Source organism: Acomys russatus, chromosome 32 (assembly GCF_903995435.1).
Source record: "Acomys russatus chromosome 32, mAcoRus1.1, whole genome shotgun sequence".
In the NCBI taxonomy this organism is placed as follows: domain Eukaryota; kingdom Metazoa; phylum Chordata; class Mammalia; order Rodentia; family Muridae; genus Acomys; species Acomys russatus.
Window position 1 is genome coordinate 21,660,753 of NC_067168.1, and position 22,023 is coordinate 21,682,775.

General features: G+C 42.0%; 1 protein-coding gene across 1 annotated transcript in view; it reads left to right on the plus strand.

Annotated features, from left to right (window-relative positions):
- Positions 1 to 22,023, plus strand: part of Slc9a9 (solute carrier family 9 member A9) — a 565,142-nt gene that overhangs the window by 130,723 nt on the left and 412,396 nt on the right. Inside the window, exon 5 of the mRNA XM_051140492.1 lies at positions 6,318 to 6,433. Within this exon, the coding sequence (XP_050996449.1) occupies positions 6,318 to 6,433 (116 nt within the window). The remainder of the gene's footprint in view (positions 1 to 6,317; positions 6,434 to 22,023) is intronic.

The following is a 22,023-nucleotide window of genomic DNA, read 5'->3' on the forward strand; positions in this document are numbered from 1 at the left end:
GCACCATGCTTCCTGTGAGAGCCCAGGTTGAAATCAGTGCTATCACAGCCGTGTGTCTGGTAGGGTAACTCCTGCCACTGTCCACCCCTCTCTTGAGAGGCCACTCATTTCAGTGACCCCTGGCAACCTTTGCCTAAGGTTCGCCATTCTGTGCCACCTGAAAGGCTTTTTGTGAAATGTTGACAGAAGACAGAACTCTGTAAAAATACATGTATGCTAACGAGTTCAGTTTTCAGCCTCTCACTTAACATATTCGTAACTAATTTCCTTATTAATAACAATGCAGCAGTGACAACATGTGCCGACGTATAAAGAGCAGAGCGAGAATAACTTATTACAATCGCCAGGGATAGTGGCTATTGTCAGATCAGTAAGAGTAAAACTGAGTAAAATAAGTCCATACTGTCCTGAGTTCAGGTTTTGGAAATTTTCTTTCTGTGTTGTTTGAATGCATTCATTAATTATGTTAATTCAAGGAAGTAACTATGATTATAATTACCTTATGTCCAGTAGTTCATCTGGAGTGCATTTGTAATTTACATTTTTTAAAGCAAATGTGTGTGCAAGCCCACCCACACACTGCTTTCAAAAGCGTTCCAAAGCCTTGCAAAGCTGTGCTAAGCGTTTGTGTCTGTCCACCCAGATGCAACTCAACAGAAGCTGCCCGTGTGATTATTTAACCTCTGTGACTCCTGATTGTCTCATTTGCGACTGGGATAATTACAATACCTTCCTTAGAGGACTGTGGGGATTAACTAGCACAATGGCTGTCTATTGTCAACACCAGAACTCACTAATGTACATTATTGTTTGTTTCTACTATGGCTATTATTTGAAAAGAATTGGGAAAATGCAGTAAAGCAGAGAGAAAGTTCATATTTAATTCCTTTTATGTAATGGCTATGAACAGTAATAATGCTGTTCTAGTTACCTTTCTGTTGCTGTGATAAAGATCACAACCAAAAGCAACTTTGGGAGGTAGAGGGGTGGAGTCAATGTTTTGGGAAGTGGAGGGGTAGAGAGCAGTGGTAGCGGTGTTTAGGTGTGGAGTAGTCAGGGAGTCAGGGGTGAGGGACTGAAGAAAAGCCAGACAGATGGACACAGGGACAGAAAGCTGGCTTCAGGTGGTCTGGGCTCTCAGATAGAGAAACTGCAGCAGCCCAGAAGCACAGCATGGAGCAGGAGTGTGGACTTCAGGCTGTAGACACCCCCCCAGGGTGGGGGAGAACACCCTGATGGACATTTTCTGCACACACTGTCAATACCTGCACTCAGAACTCCCCAAGGAAGACTTAGACATTTTGACCCGACCTGCAGGGTTCGACTAAAACTCGGAAGGAAAGTCGAAGTCACCTGTTGAAAATGCAAGACACAAAGAAGGAGAGCAAGTCTGATTGATCAAACTCTCAAACTTTATTAGTCAGGCAGCAGCTTTTATAAGTCAGAAGGCAGGGAAGCATATCGCTATAGCAACCCAGCTGCAGGCTTTTCTCAAAACACAGGGAATTCCAGGTAGGGTCATAATGTCCTGCCACACAGGGTATCTGGTTCCCTCTTTGTCTAGTCTAACTGCTAAACCACAACAGGGTTGCTCCATCTCTATCTATCTTTAGTCTAACTGCTGACCCACAACAGGGTCAGCTAGTTTCTGGTGAAAGGTAAGCTCTAGGAAAAACAGCGACTTAAAGGTGCAGGCTCTGACAAGATGGCTGAACATTGGCCATATGGCCTATTGTCCCCAACAGCATTTCACTCCAGGCCTTACCTGGGAAAGGCGTTGCCCTTCCCGTGAGGTTGTGGTCCTTGATATGGCTGTGCCTAAGTTAACAGTGCACATCCACTCAGGACCTCATGCACTCAGGGCTTGCTCCGTTCCTCACCAACAACCATAGGCTGATCACACCTGACACCTGTGAGAACCTGGCACTCTGGGCTTGAGGAGAGGTACTCAACAGTCAGAGTAGCCCCAGAAGAGCGGTCACTTACTGGAGAGATGACCGGTAGTTACTCGGTCCACAAAGTTGATGCCTCAGTAGTCCCAATCTAACGCTAGAAGCCTGGAAAGTCCCTGGAGAGCGACTAGTCCCTAATTCAAGATGAAAGCTTGCAAACATGGGTCCTGTCAGTGAAGGCATCAGCAGTGGCAGCAACAGTGGAACATAGCATGATGAGAAGTGATGACAGCAAAGAATGATCTTCCTTAGGACACACCCTTTCTTACCTGGGTGTGAACCCCTGCACATCAATTGGAGGCAGTTCCTCAGGGGAGGTTCCCTACTCAGGGGGGCCTTTAATTTGTGGCAAGTTGACATAAGAATCAATCAAGCTAGAAGAGAAGGGCTTATTTGGTGTTTACTTCCATGGCATAGTCCATTACTGAGGGAAGTCAGAGCAGGAAGTTGGAGGCAGGAACTGAGGCAGAGACCAGAGAGAAGTGTTGTTTACTGACTACTTCCCCGTGGGCTACGCAGATTGCTTTCTTATACTACCCAGGACCACCTGACTTAAGGGTCAACTGGGGTCCCCACATCAACTACTAATCAAGAAAACTCTCCCACAGACTGGCTTACAAGCCAATCTGACGGAGACCTTTCTCAATTGAAGTACCCTTCTCCCAGACGCCCTTGGCCTGTGTTAACAACACCTAGCCAGAACACGTGTTTTCAGTTTTCATGCTTGGACTAATGCCTACATTTATTCAACTTTAAATTTTCCAATGTATTATTTATTAAATTTTAATACTAAAATTTCCATACTCAACATATTTTTGTACATAAACTTAATGTTAAGTATTGGTCAGCCATATCTGCTGTAATTGTCTTTGAATTTTTGCTATAATAAATACTTGTGATCTGAAACAAATTGAACACACGTGCTTCAGAGGAGGTTTGATTAATTTTTGTGGGGTTTTTTGGTTCCAGACAGAGTTTCCCTGTGTAGCCTTGGCTGTCCTGTACTCGCTTTGTAGACCAGGCTGGCCTCAAACTCACAGCGATCTGCCTGCCTCTGCCTCCCAAGTGCTGGGATTAAAGGCATGTGCCACTACTGCCTGGCCAGGTTTGATTAATTTATTGATATTAATCCATAAAAAATTTTGATGAACTATAGACTACCTTAATATAAGTACTTTTAAGTGTCATTCTGACTTATTTAAGGACATCAGTTTTGTTTATAGCAATTTTACAAATATGGCTTTTAGCTTCCTCTTAGCTTCACTAAGCATAGGCATCAGGTATTTGTGTAGTTTTCTCTTTAACAAATTAGCAGCTTCTGAATGACATGCAATAAACACACGTCAACTCTGAGTTCCGCTTCCTATAAAATTAGCTAGTGTAGATGCAGAATTCAGGGACATGATCATTGTAGTGTTTGTTATCGTGGTTTGGCAGCCTGGTGATGCTCAGTGTTTGAAGTACAGTTCAAATGAGCAAGGGCCTTTGTGAAGCTGGCATGAGAAAAAGGGCTGAAAGAAAGGCTAAGAAAGGTCATTCCTCTATCCAAATTGTGTTGTCCAAAATGCCACAGGGCTGCCCGTACTTCCAGATTCCAACCACAGGAATGGTATAGACAACAGATATTGCTTACATTTCTGATGATTTCATTTTTGCCCACCCCACTAAATGTATGCTCAGTGAAGGCACAGATCTTGGTTCATTAATTCTTTTTTTTTTTTTTAACTTTCCATTGATCCTGTATGAGTTTCACATCATGCATCTCAAGCCTCTCTCCTCATCTCTCCTCATCTCTCCTCATCTCTCCTCATCTCTCCTCATCTCTCCTCATCTCTCCTCATCTCTCTGCCTTTGCAACCTACCCATCCCCCAAAACCAAAAGAAAACAAACAACAACCAAACAACAACAACCATCTCATATGAAAGCTGCAATGGGCCATGGTGTGTCACACAGTATACCCTTTGCCCAAACATCTTTACTTGCAAATATTCATTGCAAAGAGGTTTGAGACCTCTGGTTTCTGCTAGACTATCAGTATTGGATCCTCACTATGATTCCTCTCAGATAGCCTGTTGCCCCGTGTCATGGAGATTCTGCAGCTTTGGTGCTGCAGGACTGGCCCCTTCATGCACTCCAGCAGTTCATAGATGGAGCAGATGGTGGGGGTGGTGCTCAAAGTCCTAGATCTGGGCCTAGGTGGTAGTTAAGTTGGTCTGCCCGTTAGCTTTTCTCCTTTGCTCAGGTGAAGGGTGGGACCAGCTATCCTACCTGTGGCAGTTGGCAAGGGGCAGGATGGCTCTTCTGCACCCCCTCCACCAGAGGCAGCTCTCCCATGCTACCCAGGCGAGGGGCATGACCAACTCTGCTCAACCGTCAGCCATCTACATGACCCCAGTGGGCATCCCAGACCAGGGCTGCCCACGTGGCCTTTAGTGGTAAGATTGGACATAGACTTCATCATAGACCCCTACTACTGTAGGGGCATGAACTCGGATATAGTCATCTGTGACAGCACTGGTCAGGACTTCACCATAGTGTTAGGTGGCAATGTAGGCTACTCACATCAGGCCAACTCTCTCGCTCTTGTGACTTCAGAGCCAGCTCTCCCACCTGCCACAGGTTGCAAGGGGGTGGGGGTGGGAAGGGCATCTATCCCTAACCTATACTACCACATGGCAGATAATCCTTAATAGAGGGCCTGATGTAGTAGGAGTTCAGTAAAAAATATATGTTAAACAAAAAAAAGTATTCTGAATGAAGCTTCCCTGGATCTGGTGGGAGATTTTGCACTTGGTAGCCAGTTTGAGGCCTCCTGGGGAAGTTGTCCACCGTACGGGCCTTGGACTTGCCTATGGCTGTACCATACTGGCACAGTGTTTACTAATATTGAGTATGTTCAGTCTGGTTAAGATTCAATGCCTACTCTGCAAAGCCATATTGGGTGTCTTATCTCTAGCTCACTGTGGACCCATTCCATAGTGCAATCCAGAGGACGGTGTTAGCCTCAAGTGTTTGGATCACTCCAGAGCTTCTCTTTGGACTGTAGAATGAACTCTAGAGCAAAGGTTCTGGTTCTCCACCTGTGATTCACAACACCTTTGGGGGTCAAATGACCCTTCCACAGGGGTCATATGTCAGATACCCTGCATATCAGATATTTACGTCATGATTTGTGACAGTAGCAAAATTACTGTTATGAAGTAGTAACAAAAATAATTTCATGGTTGGGAGTCACTACCACGTGGGAAACTGTACTAAAGGTTACCATGTTAGGAAGGTTGAGGACTACTGCTGTGGAGTGATTACTTCATGGCATGGCTAAGAGTCCATCACAGGAGGTAGCCTGTAGTATAGTGGAAAGCATTAAAGCCATTCTTCAGGTAACACATTGTGGAGACTAAAATCTCCAGCACTGGGACCAGGCTGGCTTAGCTCAAGCCCAAGCATCCTGCTTAATTTGCCATGTTAAGCAAGTTGCTGCATCACACTGTGTTCCAGTTTCTCAAGTGTGAATAGAAAGTGTCGACCTTACAGGATCGACGTGGATGAAGTTAATTAAAGCATGTGAAGAGGCAGATACTGTAAACAAATTCTGCCCGTCTCCACAGTCAGGAGCAAAGTAAGCAGCTTCCTGAGAGGGCTGAGAGCACCGGACACCAGACATTTCTTGTTTTATTCATCCTCTAAAGTCTCTGTGTGCCAGTGCTGTTATTCTAGCTGATGAACAGTGCATTGAGGGTTAAACAGTTTTAATAATGCCCTACAATGATCAGATAGCTTGAATGTTCAAATGCAGCTCTATCTTAAATATCCCCTTAAGGATGTAGTTCTATCAAGAGAATTAAAAGTGTCTGTATCACTGTTGAAATCATTAAATTCTAATAGCTGATATTTAGCCCACCCCCCCTTTTTTGCCACACCCACAACCTCAGCACAATTTTTAAAAGCTAAACCGCAAAAGTGTGTGAGGATTTCAACATTTGTCTAGAGATCAGTTGGTCTGCAGTTTCTAAGGACTATTACTGATTTTCAATTATATTGGTTTGTAGGCATGCTTTGCTGTGCCTGCCACGTTTGATGATTTTTTTTTTTTTTTTTACATCTTTGGAGCCCACCTTCTTTTCCATGGCACATGCTATCAAGTGTTCTGTTAACCATTTGCTGGGTGAACGGGTGGGTTGCGGTAGTCCCGATGAAAGTATAGCTCAGAGCTGAGGGATCAGAGTGGCCACGAGCTTGACAGGATGGTGGTGGTTTAGGCAGGGTGTATATCTAGAAAGCACATTAGAATCTTCTCTGAGAGATAGCAAGCTTTACACAGAATCCAGCTTGCTGTTTAAAGGTCTTCTGTTTCTCTTTTACAGGTTAATTATGTATGGCTTTGTGACGGCCATGGTGCATGCGGGCCAGCTGAACAGCGGAGACTTCCATTTCACTGACTGTTTATTTTTTGGTTCGCTGATGTCTGCTACTGATCCAGGTAACTGCTCAAATAACGCATTTCTTTCTTTGAAGAGTCGAACATTCAAATTGACGGTTTCTCCGCAAGCCGTCATCTTGTCTCCCTGGTAATAATTCTTCATTGCTCATCACAGGCCATTGACACATCTGTAAGGGAATTAAATAAAAAGTCAAGAAATACAGGGAAGAGAAGCAGGTGATATCAGGCGGCTCCCGAGAAATGGGTCAGAAAGCAATCTCCACAGTAGAAGGGACCTTCTAAAGCCGTTATTGATCCTCCTGAACAGAGAGCCACTCTGAGCCGTTGTCCTCAGTTTGCTCTATTCAACACACCTTCTTTCAAAAATCATCTGTTAGATTAAGTAGTTTAAAGACACTGTAAATATTGTTTGCTATGGAACTTTTAAAATACATCAAAGATAGGGATTGGAGTAAAGAGGATCCCACCTACCTTTCAGTGGCCAAATATGAGCACACGCTCTCCAGGAAGCTCTGGTTTATTTTGACTGCATTGCATTAAAGTGAGTTTCAAGTATCACATACCCAGAAAGTGGCTGTTGTTGTCATTATAAAACCTACGACAATTCATGATCCTGATTTAATAATGCGAAAAACCTCTGGTCACTGTTTAAATATCCTCAGTTCACTTGTTGTTTTCGGCATTATTTGTTTGTTTTAGTAGTTTATACAAATCATATCCAAAGAGGACACCTAATGTGTCACTCTGTCTGCTGAGCTTTGTTTAAACTTAAGGTCCTCTCAACTTGCTGTGCTACTTATTTGTTGGTTAGGAAAAGAAAGAAAAAGAAGTGATTGTTTTATGAGTAAATGGAATATGGTTCCTTAAAAGGTTCCTGTGTGCCCAGTGTTTCTTTTGGTTAAAGCTAGAGGCTCAATCAGAATCAGGTTCAAGTTTTTTCTATCATGATTTCTTTAAGAAATGATGCTGGGAGCATCACATTAGAAGGCAAGTGGTGAATGGCAACTCTGCTGTCAGCTTACTCCATCACGGCCATGAACTACCATTCTAGCAGGGACTACCAGAATGTTCCTGAGGGTGAACAAAATGGATTTTGTATGTGATACAATGAAAGAGAATGCTCAGTGAGGGTGTGCTGGCTAGTTTTCTGTCAACTTGACACAACCTGGAGTCATTAGAAGAGAGGAAGCCTCAACCGAAAAGAAATGTCTTCATAAGATTGGGCTGTAGGCAAGCAAGCCTACAGAACATTTTCTTAATTAGTGGTTGAGTGGGGGGGGGGGGGCGAGCAGGCAGCACATTGTTGGTGGGGCTGCTACTAGGCTGGTGGTCCTAGAGCCTGTAGTAAAAGATGCTGAGAAAACCATGAGGAGCAAGCCAGTAAGGAGCACTCCTCCATGGCCTCCAAGTTTTCTGCCCTGTTTGAATTCCTTCCTTGACTTCCTTTGGTGATATACAATGATGTGGACACACGAGCCAAACAAACCCTTTCCTCCTCAAGTTGCTTTGCCCGTGGTATTTCACCACAGCATTAGCAAGCCTCACTAGACAGCAGGGAGTCGTGGGATAGATATCTCAGATGGTGTGAGAAGACAGGGACTTGCGATGATGGGACTTGCGTTTCCATTTGTGATGCTTAGAGCAGAATTTTAGAGAGTCAAGATTTCGCTCTGTATTAGATGTATCAGAAAGTAAACGTAGTTCTGTAATAGCCACTTGGTTAAGTTTTAAAAGAGCTAAGACCAAACTAAGGCTAATCTATAATTGACAAAGAAGCCATTTTCCTCTTGATGGTTAGGACAGGGGATGTTCTGTCAGTTTGGCTTGGACAAAGTGCGGTACTTACGTTTAGAGATGATTCTGTAGTTGTCTTGGTTTCATTCTACTCCATCCTGCTTACAGAGTCACCTTGCCCAAGGCTGTTCTGTGGGACTGCTTATGTCCAACAAGGAAACACTAGACGCAGAAGATGGTAGCAGCCAACACCTTCTGACCAGTGATGCAGTGCTGCCATCAAATACATTATGGCTGCACATGGTCAGGCTCAATCTCACACCTTAGAACTTAATAGTGAGCCTAGCTAATTCATAGGCACAGGCAGATTGGCAAGTTCTATAGATCACAGTTCTCTGTCTACCCACTGCTGCCCCAGTTCCCACTGATGGTCACTGCTTAATTCAGTATAGTCTCCTCAAAAGCTTCCCGGTTCAACTACTTGCGCACTCCATGGTATAATATAAACAAGAGCCAAGCAGAACAAATGATTGATAATGTCCTCTAAGTTACTAATTTCCAAAATAACGGGCTGTTTCCATGGCATCTTTTACATATGTCCACCAAGATGGGTTTTTAAAATATGCCTTTCTGAATGTATGGATTTTAACATAACTGTTATGTTGCAGTCTGTGCTGGTTACTCCTTTTTATGACTAAAACACTTCATTTTCACAAGGTTGGGGCAGGGGGAATCTTCATGTTTCCTGTATCGTTAGACATGACCTTCGTGGTTGTTGATGAACTTCCTGCATCTAGGTCGGTCTGATGTTCCATCCTTATCCTCTATGACTTCTCTCTCAATTTAAAAGTTAGCCATCTCTCCAAAGAGCCGTGGATCTTTTAAGAAAAAAAATTTGTTTAAGGACCAGTTTTGCAACTCGGCATTTTCATTACCATTGCATAGGTCACTCTTTTTAGACCATCTATGTTTAGGCAAAGCTATACCACAAATTCATTTTTAATGTTTTCAGCTTGGTTTTAGGATTATAGAAATTGTATTATGATGCCTTGAATTTTAATTTGCACATTTCCCTTCTGCCTCTTTTTCTTCCTCCTACTGCATTAATGTAATTTTTACTTGCTTAAAATATATGTTCTCAAAATTATCTCACATACATTATTGCTAAAAATATAACAACTGAAAATGGCTTAAGATTTCATGTGGTTATTTTTAGCCTTTAAGTATTCCCCACTTGGGATGCAGTTAAAAGTTATTCTGTTTTTAAATCCCTTGAAGTGATTCCAATGTGCGGTTAAGCATCCAGTCCATCACAGTAATGCCTCTTCCTCACTGTGCCTTTTCTGCTTTGTTTTAAAATTAGATTAAATATCTCGAGGATTCAGAATGAAAACCCACAGTGGGGTGGAGATGGAGAGCCTAGTTGCCATCCCTGTCCCCTCTGTCCTAACTTTGGAGACATTTTGATAGTTGTTGGGTTAAATTTCCATTTTTAAATTTAGGCGTATATACAATCATAAACACCCTGTAGTATACACTATGTTGTACTGGCTCTTTGTCTTCATTTTGTTTAATTAACAGCACTTTGGACATCGGCAGCATCTAAAGATCTTTCTCCCACGCTTTTACAGCTATGGAATAGGCCATCGTTTAGCCAATCTCCCATCAATGGACATTTGCAGGTGTTTTCTTATGCTTTTAAATGAGTAACGGTGCTGCAGTTAAAAGCTCTTAAGTGAACAGCTTTTCTTGTGTTTCCAGTGTGTCTCTGAGATTGGTATCTAGAAATAGATGGAGAAATAATTATTCTTAGATCCTAAAATTCTTCCCTAGACCCTGTGCCAGTTTGCGTTCACGTTAGCGATCTAAGGAGTTTCATTTTCCTCACAGGCATGCCAAGGCAAACTTAGGGTCCCCCGTAGGTTAGGGATTTCCGTCTCCCTGTGGTCTACTCAAGCATTTCTCTTATGAGTAAGACTGGACATTCATTTACATGTGGAGGAGACATATGAAAAAAATTGTTTTCAAGCTCTGGTTTGGAGCCCAGGGTGTAGATGTGGGAATCGGAGATCTATGTGGTGTAGAGATGGACTGCTCTACCCCACCCCCCACCTCCCACCCCTCACCCCCGGGTGAGGCATAACTTGGCTATATCATCACTGCTGAGAGATTTACATTGCTTTTTTCAGAATGATTCCACACCATATCATAGGCCCCGGGGAAATGCAGAGGTGGCTTGGCAGCAGCTAGAAACATAAGCTCAAGACAAAGAATTTCATCCCTAGTGAGTTTCTAGCTCGTTAGGGCCATACTCTTCAGCTAAATGTGAGCCTCCTGCCTTTCAGGTCACTTTTTACCCAAATGCATGTATTGCAGAGCACTGTAATCATTGTTTCCTGGTCTCAACACTGAGGTTATTGCTACAGCCTGAGTGTGCTGAATTCTGACTGACTTGGCTGTCTCCTCGCACATCTGCCTTGTGTCGAAGTGTTGTTCCTTCTGTTACGCATAATATTCCTAAGATTATGTTTAAGCTACACAGAAAAAGTAACTGAAATGGGGCAGGGCTTGGGGGCGGGGGTTGTTCTTTGGGGGAACAGGGCACAGGGGAGAGTACAGCCTAGTAAATGGTTACTTCCCTGCCTTGTGTGAAGCAACTAAGAAGAGTCCTTTAACAATCTAACATTGGCCAACAGCCAGGAGAAGAACCCAGGGCACAGAGTCTGCCTTCTGCGTCCACTGTGCGCCAGCTGTGTGACTTTGTGCAGTCACTTCGCTTCCTTAGATTTCACAGGTTCTTGCAGGTGGAAGATATGCAATCTCTTGCCTTCCCACCTCAGATGAAGACGCTGCCTCTTCATCTGTAAAATGGAAAGTTCCAGCCATGGCCCCTACGCCCTTTCAGCTCTAGCAGCGTGTAATTCTTATTTCTGTGAGTTTTCTTTTAAAATAAACCTTAGTTTTTAAAAGAAAATATGAAACCAACCCAAAGACAGTCAGCTGGATAGCTTGGGGTTCTATCTCCGTTCATGTTCGGTAAAATGCTGTCATGATTTCACACAGCAGGAGCCTGAGGCACATGCGCAGGAGTCCTGGGTTCCGCTCCTTTACCGAGAGCTAATTGTTATATTAAAACACATTGAACCCACTCTCTGCTAAATTGGTGTAATTTAAGAACTTCAATAACCTTAAAACACTTAGTTAACCTTACCCCACAATTATTCATTTATTGCCTAAATCCTCCTGACTCACTAATTTATGAAAAGAGAACCTGTGTTCTCCAGACCTGATGTTTCCCGGTTCGCTGCATCCGAGGCAGGGGCTCTTACCTACCCGGATGTATCACCCTCAGATCTTAACTCTTCCTGCCGTCTCAGACTCTCTCTGGCTAGTTTTGGTTTTCCCCAGCTAGCAAATCTCCTAGGCTAGCTAGTATAATTGGGCCATAATCTGATTCATCTTGCCTCATGGATGAGGCCCTTGTGGCTGCTGGGACAGGTTGTGTACACCTAGGGACAGACCCTGAAAGGGACGGGGCAGGCTAGACAGCAGGGTGCACGAGCATCCACTCAGTCCTGAGTCAGCTTTTGTTCAGGTCAAGTTCTGAATAAGGGGATCAAAAAGATGTGGCAAGAACAAAGAAATTGAAACGTAGCCCAACACGGGGAACGAAGGTCTGCCTTAACAATCCTCCTCCTTTGAGATAGCCAGGCCTGTAACAGGTCCTGTTGCTGCCCACTCTCTATTCCTGCCTCTTCCTGCTTGGGACCATTTGGTAAATTTAGAATTCCCAAGGCTATGGTTTTGACTAAGATCTAAATGCCCTTTCAGTGTGGTAGGTAAGATAAGAAAGGGGTCTTTAAGCACCATGAAGACACATGGGGTCACCAGCAGAGCCACAGGCCTAAAAAATGGCTGGTCCTGATGTTGCCTCACTTGGGTTGTCACTCTTCCTACTCCATCTCCTTTAGGGTCTCTACTCAAGTGTCCATCTTTGAGGTAGTGTCAGCTTTGCCCAGCCTCTTGCCCTAATCACCTCCAAATCCTGGTCCCTTGATCTCCCAACAGCACTTACCACTACCAATCAGTTATTTTTATCGATCTATTTATCTGTTTATTTATGATCTGCTCCCTAGGTAGGAAAGCTTTTCACCTGCCTTTTAAAGCTAATATGTCTAGGATCCAGAATGGTGGCTTTTCATTAAATTAATGGATATGTTGGTGGAAGAAACTAAAAGAGCCAGGTCTGGAGCTCTCAAAATGTAAAACAGTTGAACATGTCAGTAATCAGATGTTTCATGCCCTGGAAGGGACAAGGACACGAGTTACAGGCCAAACTCCAGGTATATAGCAGAACCTCCCACACAAGGCCCATAGACCATTGGTTTCTGTTTTCTGCAAAGAGACAATGAAAATGTGTGTCTTTCTTCTCAAACCAAGTAGGCAGAATTACTTTCTCCCTATTCACTGAGTAGTTAGGTTAATACTTACCTGAGAAAACCAAGCCATGGTTTATGGACCTGCAGAAAATGTAATAATGATATAGGTATTTTAGGTTGGAAGTTACTCAAAGCAATAGCTTCCTTTGGGAAAAGGAAGGACTCTGCACACTATACCATGTATTAAGTAGTTACCCAGAGAATTCTAGAATCTTATCCTGGCATTTGACAAGACCGACACTTCCTGCAAGGTCCACAGGAAGCTGCTCATTCGAGCACGTGTGATCTGTGCATTTTTGCACTTCATCAATTTCTATATTTCTTCTTTGGATTAAAAAGTCTTCATTTTATATGCTGCAGCTGCACTGGGATGCAAATACGGCTGCCACACATTGAGCTCCAGAATTATTAGTTCAGGACTCAAAACTGGAGGGTACCTCTGGCTTCATAGACTCTGCTGTTTCTCCAGGAGAATCACTACAGGCTGTCTTGGACTTGGGTCAAATTAGCGAAGGTGGGGTCTACATTCTTTTCTGTTAGTTTACCAAATGCACCGGACTACTAAGCACTTAGAATGTGACAGGATTAGTCAATTAATACTATAAGCATAAATGTGCTCTCTGTTTCAAAGACTTAAGATTAAAAAGTATCTCATTCACGATTTTCAAAATAATAATATGGTTGTTTCTATGGTACTGGGGACAGAACCCTGGCCCTTAAGCTCGTTGGGCAGGTGCTGTGCCCCTAAAATATACCCATGGGACATGTTTTTTTTTAACATTAATTACATGTTGAAATATTACTCATCTAATAACAGGTTAATAAAGTATGCTATTAAAATTAATTTCACCCGTTTATTTTTACTTTTTAATATGACCACTAAAAAAATTAAAATTATGTGTATGGCTTGCAGCTATATTGCTTCAGCAGAGCAATGGGAAATGTTGTAAACCAAATACATGATCCTTAATAAAAACACCACAATAATTTAAAGTTAAATAAAAGAATCAGGCATGCTTACAGGGTGTGGTGGTTTGACTAAGAATGTCCCCAGAGGCTCATGGAATTGAAAGCTTGGTTATTAGGGAATATACTACTTGACAGAGATTAGGAGGTGTGGTCTGGTTGGAGCAGGCGTGATCCTGTAGGAGGAAGTGTGTCACCTGGGTGGGCTTTGGGGTTTAAAATGTTCAAACCAGACCCAGTTGCTCTCTTTCTTCCTGATGCCTGAGGATCTGCATATGAAACTCTTAAGCTACTTTTCCAGCGCCATGTCTGCCTGTGTGCTGCCATGCCTCCCACCATGATGATAATGGTCTAAACCTCTGAAAGTGTAAGGCAGCCCCTGTGAAATGTTTTCCTTTACAAGAGTTTCTGTGGTCATGGTGTCTCTTTACAGCAATATGACACTGACTAAAGCTCAGGACACTAGGTGGATTATGGCATTCGTTGAAACACAGATAATTTATATTTCATGAAATTGGACTAATAAGAGCACTAACTGCTCTTCTAGAGGACCTGGGTTCAATTCCCATCACCCACATGGCAGCGCACAACTGTCTGTACACATACATGCAGGCAAAACACAAATGCACATAAAACAGAAATAAATAAATTTTTAAAAAAGAGCTATTAATTTCTAATTTCTTTAATAGTTCTTTTTTTTTTTTTTTTTAGCCAATGGACAGGACATTCTCCACAGTTGAGTAGAGAGTGGGGTCTGACTTTCACACGTACTCTGGTGTCTCATATTTGACCACGTCCCCTGAATGGGAAGACTTGGGGACACTCAGAGGAAGGATAGCAGGTTACCAAGAAGAGATTTGATACCCTATGAGCATATAAAGGGGGAGGAAGTCCCCCTTAGTCACAGTCGTAGGGGAGGGGAGTAAGGGGAAAATGGGAGGGAAGAATGGGAAGATACAAGGGAGGGGATAACCATTGAGATATAATATGAATAAATTAATAAAATTAAATTTTAAAAAAGGAATGTGAATTCTAAAAAAAAAAAAAACTAATACATCTAGCAATTTTCCTTCCAAAAAATCTCTGTTTCAGTGTTTCCAGTGTAATGCATAATGACCCATAAACTGATTTACGCCCATGCTTCAGAAGCAAAGCTAAGAGAAAAGGCATGATATAAATACCATGAATGTGCCTTCTAAACTCACAAATACTGCAGCCTCTGATTTGGAGAAAGGCAGCTTCAATAACCTCCAGCCCAAGGGTTTCAACTGGTTCTCTCCTTAGCAGAACATAAATAAAAGGCTTAACAGCCTCAGACATGTGTGTGTGTGTGTGTGTGTGTGTGTGTGTGTGTGTATGTGTAATAACTATTAGTGGTTTTTTAAAATACAGTTTGTTACAAACCCAGCAAATCTGACAATCTACGTTATGTTAGTCCCATTTCAAAATGTGTTGAGAACTCGATGTTCCTAAATTGGATAAACTCAATACCAGAAATAAATGTTTATGTTAAAGAAGTCAATGGAGATTACCCATGCAGTCAGCTGGAAAAATACAGCCCATAACGCTTTGCATGAGGTTTAAAGTTTAAAACTAGCTGGTGTAGATTATTGGTTCAGTTCTCCAATTAAGCAGGGAAAACCACAGTATTCAATATGATTCATTGATTTGCCATTGTCATTGCTAAATGACATTTACTGACTATATCTAAGAAAAGGCCTACAGCTGTCTCAGAGTACAAAGGGCTTGCTGCTATAGACTGTATAGTACACATAATTGTTGCTTAAGAGCAACCTGCAGAGTGTGCAAGGCTCATATTAAAGTCTGCATGCTGTCTGAGCTCCATGAACCTCGGTTTCCCCACTCATAAAGTAGGGAATAAGATTTAGTTAAAGGTTTGTTTTTGAGAGTAAGTGAGCTGACACATGTTTCAACAGTTGTTTTATGATGACACTGAGATGAAGGTGGTGGTGTTGCTGTCAGTGTAATACAGTAAGGTGAGCGCATTTTTGCTTGTTTTTTTTTTTCTTTCTGGAAATTGTATTGGATTCTTTGTCCTTAGTGGACTTCTGCCCTGGATGGCTGCCTTCCTTTAAGGGCTGCGTGATTAAAGTAGGAAGTGTCATGTATAAAATGTGATTTTACTTTAAGAAACAAGTAACACTTGCACTTCGGTTTCCACTGGTAGAAGATAATGATTCTTAAAATTAAATTTAGATATTGTCATTAAATTTAAATAGTGTCATTTTACCACTAAGTATCTAGAATCATGTACAAGCATGAACAAGAGCCATTATCTTGCTAAAAAAACTTTCAAACCCTTGCAAAAAGCTTGCAAAGAGTTTCAGAATCCACCGCTGTTGCCAAATAAAATCTGTTCACTTTCAGAGAGATAACCAGATTGTTCATTTTGTCCGTAGTCAGAACCCCATTGAGATCCGCAGGTGGCACGCAGGTGGCATACCCCCACCTTCTATCTTAGCTCAGAGGCAGAGGCATGCCCCTGACACCGCATCTTTTGTGTAGTTGTTGAAGAAATGAGGTCACTTCGGCAGGGAAAACCTCATTCTGGACCGGACAGTGTGCTCTCTGCTCTGCCCCTGCTCCCCACCCTCTGCCCCCTTTCTCTAAGTGTCAGTTGGCTTCCCCACCAGCCTTGTTGGCTACAGTTCCCTATGGTCTGGGTTAAGCTCATTCCATTAGGAATGGGAAAATGGCATATTTGTTTTTTTTCTAATTCTATCCTATCTTCCAAATCTTCATCTATCATTCTTCCTGCAATGAATTATCCTATGTAGGTTATACTAAACCATTCCTTTAATATCAAAAAGGACTATACAAGGCATTCTCAATCCTGTTGTTCAAATGAGCAACCCGTAAGCAAACTTCCACGATAAGCATGTATTAAATTTAACCAGCATTCTATTATTGCACCCAAACTACTAAGAACATCTTTTTGTGGTAGGTGAAGTGATGGCCTTGGAAAGCCCTGGTCCCCAGAACCTATGAACGGGACCGCTTTGACTCTCTTGGCCCAAGAGGCTTTGTGTATGTGATTAAGTTAAGCACCTTGAGTTGAGGAAATTACCCTCTCTAATCATGTGAGACTCCACAGATTGAAGACCCCTCCCTGGCTTTGATTAGAGGAAGATGTTGAGTATTAATAGAAAGGTCAGGAAGATAAAATGTCGATGCTGAAGGTGGAGGAAGGGACCCATGATCCAAAGTGTATATATGGCAGATACTACCAGCTGGGATGCTCAAGGGAATTGATTGTCCCTGAAGCCTTGTGTTACTTTTCTATGACTCTGACAAGACATCTGACATTAAACAGCTGGAAAAAGACTATGCTTACTTCGGCTTACAGTCTGTTGTGGCAGGGAAGCCATAGCTGGAGTGTGATGCAACTGACCACATTATAGCATCATTCCTATGGGACTGGACGTGGGGCTTGGCTCTAAAATCTGAAGGCCTGCTCAGGTTATCTGCTTCATCCAGAGAAGGTCCGTCTCCTACAGATGCTACAGCCTTCCACCACCACAGCAGCAGCAGCTGGACACCCGGGGGGGGGGGGGGGGTCCAAACACCTGAGACTATGAGAGACAGTGCAAGTTCAAAACTCCAGCACGGATTGCAGCCCCACTCTAGTTTTATTCTTCTGTGATCTGTGTTGTGATTTACCTATACAACTAAAAGAGGCTAAACTTGTGTTGTTTTAGGATACTAAAGTTTCAACATGCTATGGTAATAATTTAGAACTAATGCAATTCTTAAATATTAGCAATATGTAATTAGGCTAATATTTCCCAAACTTACTATGGATTCAAGAATCTGGACAGTATGTGCTCGTTGCTTTTAAAAGTAATTTAAAATAATAAAATTGTAGGACGTTTTTCTAAAAAGAGACTTTAAGGATCATGTAATCTAACATTTTTACTTACAGAGAATTGACAAAGGTTTAGAGCTGGGTAATTTGGCTCTACAACAATCATTTGCAAAGCTGGCATTACGAACTGGAAGAGAACTCATGCCTGTAATCCATCACTTGGGAGACAAGAGGCAGGGTGATCCAAGATCTGTGAGCAACCTGGGCCACTTAGCAAGTTCCAGTGTAGCCTGGGTTACCTTATGAAATCCTGTATTTAAAAAAATGTTCATATATGTGAGAAAACTTAGAATCGTCATGAAAATACCCTTGAATATATCTATGAGGGTGCAGGATGCTTCCAGCTGGGCAGGGAAGACCTCCCTGAGTGTGTGACACTACTCCATGGGTTGGATCCTGGGTTGAACAGAGAAGGAGACATCCAAGCATCAGCATTTGCCTTTCTCTCTCTACTTCCTGACTGTGTACACAGTGTGGCTAGCTGCCGCATGCTCCCGCCATCCTCAAACTGGGAGCCAAACTAGACCCTTCATTATGTTGGTTATGTGAAATAGTTTTGTCACAGCTAGGAGACATGTAACTAAACCAATATTACCATTAGTCTAGAGGGCTTGTTCCTGAGGCTCAGCAGTGGATTCTGGGAGAATGGCAACTGTCACCAGCCTCTCCATCTTTTTGTTACTCTGTTTATTGTTTCTATGACTTCCCTAAGCTCTTGGTTCCCAGATGCCCCTGAATTCTGGCTCTGGGTTGTTCCTGTAGAAGGGGCTTTTTTTGTAGTGTGAGCAGTGTGAGGATCAAGACACCTATGTTTGCTGTAGAGGAGCTTTCACACAGGAACCAGAGAGTCATGAATGTAAGAAAAGTGTGTGTTGTAAATCTGTGACCTTTGGCCCTTTGTGGTAGGAAGAGGGCAGAGGTTGTTGTAGATCTAACGTTAGTGAACTTGGGCCCCCCCCCAACCCCCTGCCTCCCCTCCCCCCTGGCTTCCTGGGTAGTGTGGTGGCTTTCATCTGCTGCCTAAGGGCTAGCCATTGTGTTTCAGCATGACACTTAAGAGAGCTGCTAACACAGAGGAGCTCCAGGAAACTAACAAAGACAATAAAAGCCCAAGATGTCTTAGCAGCCTGAGAGAGGAAGATCAGTCCAGACAAGCAGAGTACATGCCCAGGATCCCAACTACTTCGGGAGTCAGAGGACAACTGCAGTGATCTTGGAAGAGAGGTTAAAATGACGAAGTGTAGATATGATCCATGATTTTCCAAGTAACAGTTAAATGGAAAAGTAATATCACCCATTGTAACAGAAGCCTGAATTAATGGCAGGTTGTGTAGAAAAAAAAACCTGAAAAGTAGAAAGGGAAAATTTAAACATTTGTTTAAATTTGTGTGTGTGTGTGTGTGTGTGTGTGTGTGTGTGCAGGTGTCTGTTTCTTCCAGAAGAGGGCATCATATCCCATGGAGCTAGAGTCACAGGCAGTTGAAAGCTGCTGGGTATAGGTGGTAGGAAGTCGACTCAGCCATGCTGGAAGAGAAGCAAGCACTCTTAACCACTGAGCCATCTATCTTACCCCACAAAATAACAGTTTAAAACATGGAAATGAAGATAAACTCAGAAACTGAATTGGCTAAGTGAAGAGGTGTCACGTATAAAAAAAATATGAGAGCTAGCACAGGAAAAGGTAAGAAAACCTACTACCACTAAGTATCAAACTAAGCATTTTATTCTGAACCAAATAAAAAGAATTAACCTTTAGATCCATTTGATCCCATCCAGTTTCAGGCAGGATTGATGAGAAATTCTCAAGTATATGCCCAGGAGATAGTCTTAAATTACACAGAAGAAGAGAGAACTGAGTAAAGCAATACTATATAAATGTAAAAGAAAAAAAGCCATTTATGATGAGTGCCTTTAATTGTCAACTTTACACAACCTTAGAATCCACCTCAAGGACTGGTTTTTGTTCATTTGTTTGTTTGTTTTGGCTGTGTGTGTGTGTGTGTGTGTGTGTGTGTGTGTGTGTGTGTGTGTCGTCACTGGCTGTCTCTAGTTCTTGCACTGTGACTTTCCTGCAGTGACGGACCATATACCTGGAGTTGTGAGTTAAAAACTAACCCCTTCTCCCCTAAGTCACGTTTCGTCTGGATATTTTATCACCTCTACAAAAATGATGCTAGGACACCACTCTCCTTTTGCAACATGTGATGCTGGAAGACAGAGCACGCATGCAGCATTGTAGCTGCTAAATATATGTTTACAAATTCAGGAAAGCAGGAAGAATCTGATTAAAGGCTAATTATGCTGGGTGCCCTCAATAAACTCTTTTAGAATTAGCTATAATAGAGAAATAAAAACAATAATGGATTGAATAATGTAACTAATCAACATGATATATGAGATATTTAATAAGTCTTTACCTCCCTAATGAAAAACTGATTTTTGTTAATCATCAGAAAATTTCAAAACTTGGCTGTGTATTTTGCCACAAAGGAACATTAACAGATTCTAACGAGAATGAAGGATTTGCTAGCAGCATTCTCTCATCAGATTGCCTGAAAAACAAAGGAGACAGTAGAATCCCTTCGACAAATTAAAAGAAATCAAGAGGAAAGTATTTAATGTCTAGGATGTAAAGCGAAAAGGGAACATTGGAGCCACGCCTAATAGACAATCAGATGAAAATTTTGGCATTAAATATACTTGTTACTTAAGGATATTATAAAGGAATTTAGAACTTAACAAAGGAGACCAGATAAAGAAAAGTCAAATAAACTAAAAATTTCAGAAAGGGAGAATTAATAAATACAAATATCCCGACTAATAAAATAGAAAATAAAAACAGCAACAAAAAGCAAACAGATAATTATGTCCAGGATTACTTGGTGAGCAACTGCAAGGAGAGATATAATATGCGTGAGTGTCACCACAGACAGAGGAGACAGCCATCACAAACCTTCCCTAGTGGCCTGGGGTCAGATCCTCAGATAGTACAATGCCCAAAATAATATTCCGGGAAACTTGCAAGAAAAGAACCTTACCACGGACAAAATTATTATAAACTTTCCTGGGAACAAATAACAATCTGGAATAAAAGATTAGAAAGGTGATAAAATATCCACCATTGAAAAGGCACCATGGTCAGATGGTTTCATAGCTGCACTACATCTCACTTTGAAAAACAAAGAACGCTTGCAAGACTTAACTATTGCAAGTCATTTAGAGGCATGAAAGCATCCTGATGCTGAAATCAAACTACTGAAAAAGAACCACTACAGCGGAAAGTTGCAATCCACCCTACTCAGACTTGTAAATACTAGAGCTAGAAATAAAATGCTTGTAGATAAAAGCCAGCACGGTTAGTCATAAGAATTCAGAGACAACTACTGCATACCCTATGGCTAATCTCTATCCTTTCCCAGGGAATTCATTAGTAAATGTTAATAAAACAAACAGGTGCATCAAAAGGACAGTAATGTTAAGTGGACTGGAGAGATAGCTCAGTGGTAAACCACTTGCCCATCATGAACAAGGTCCTAGATTCAAACTCCAGGACCACAAAAGCAGACCACCACCAATGACAACAACAAAAACACAAAACAAAACAAGCAGACAAACAAACAAAACAAAATAAAGGCCAACCCACTACTAAGTTTAATACATTACGGATGTAAGAGTGGCCAGTCCTTATAAAATCTCCCAATGTCATCTACTACGTAAGTTTAGTAAAGAAGATGCAACATCAGACATATTAGTGAGATAAAGGCATTAGAAACCATGTAGCAACATTAGAGACGAATTCCAGGTTTAAACAGAGCTCAAAGTATTCGCCACAGTTTAACAGATATCATCTTAAGTAGCAGCTTAAAATTGAATAATTCTAAACTATATTTATAGCTAACTTTCCTCAAAGCAATGGTTATAAAAGAAGTGTAGGGAATAAGATAGAAGAATAAGGGAAGAAATCTAATGTTTTGGATTATTAACCACTCTTACCCCTAGGTCCATGGCTAGAGGAGAAAGTGGCCCAAGGAACCAGGTGGGAGGAAGCTCCCAGTGTTTGTCACTGTAGAGGAAGCTTCTATTCAATGACACTGTCAGTTTCAAGTAACACTGCAGTGAAAATCAAGACAGAAACATCAACATTTCCTTTTCCACCTTTCCTCTGATCTCTCCTTGGACTCCCCGTTGGACAGACAACCGGAAACGAAGGCCTGGAGACTTCTTGTCATCATGTGGTTAGGGTTCTATGGCAGAGAACAAGGGGATGGAGATGGATGAGGATCTGGAGGGACAGATGTAAGATACTGGCACAGTGGTCTAAAGATTAAAATGGGGCAAGGGGTATAGGGCAAAGTCACATACAGTAGAAATCAAGAAAAATATATATATATTTTGTTAATACTATAGTCTCTAAAACAAATATTATATTAAATGTCACATTTTGTATGGTGCCTGGGTACAAGATAAATATACAAAACCTGTTAGGTTTACACATCTTTTTAAGCTGGCCCTTGTGATGAAAGCCTGTCATCCCACCTACTCAAGAGGCTGAGGAAGGAGGAACACAAGTTCAAGGCCAGCCTGGCCTACAAAGTGAGCTCAAG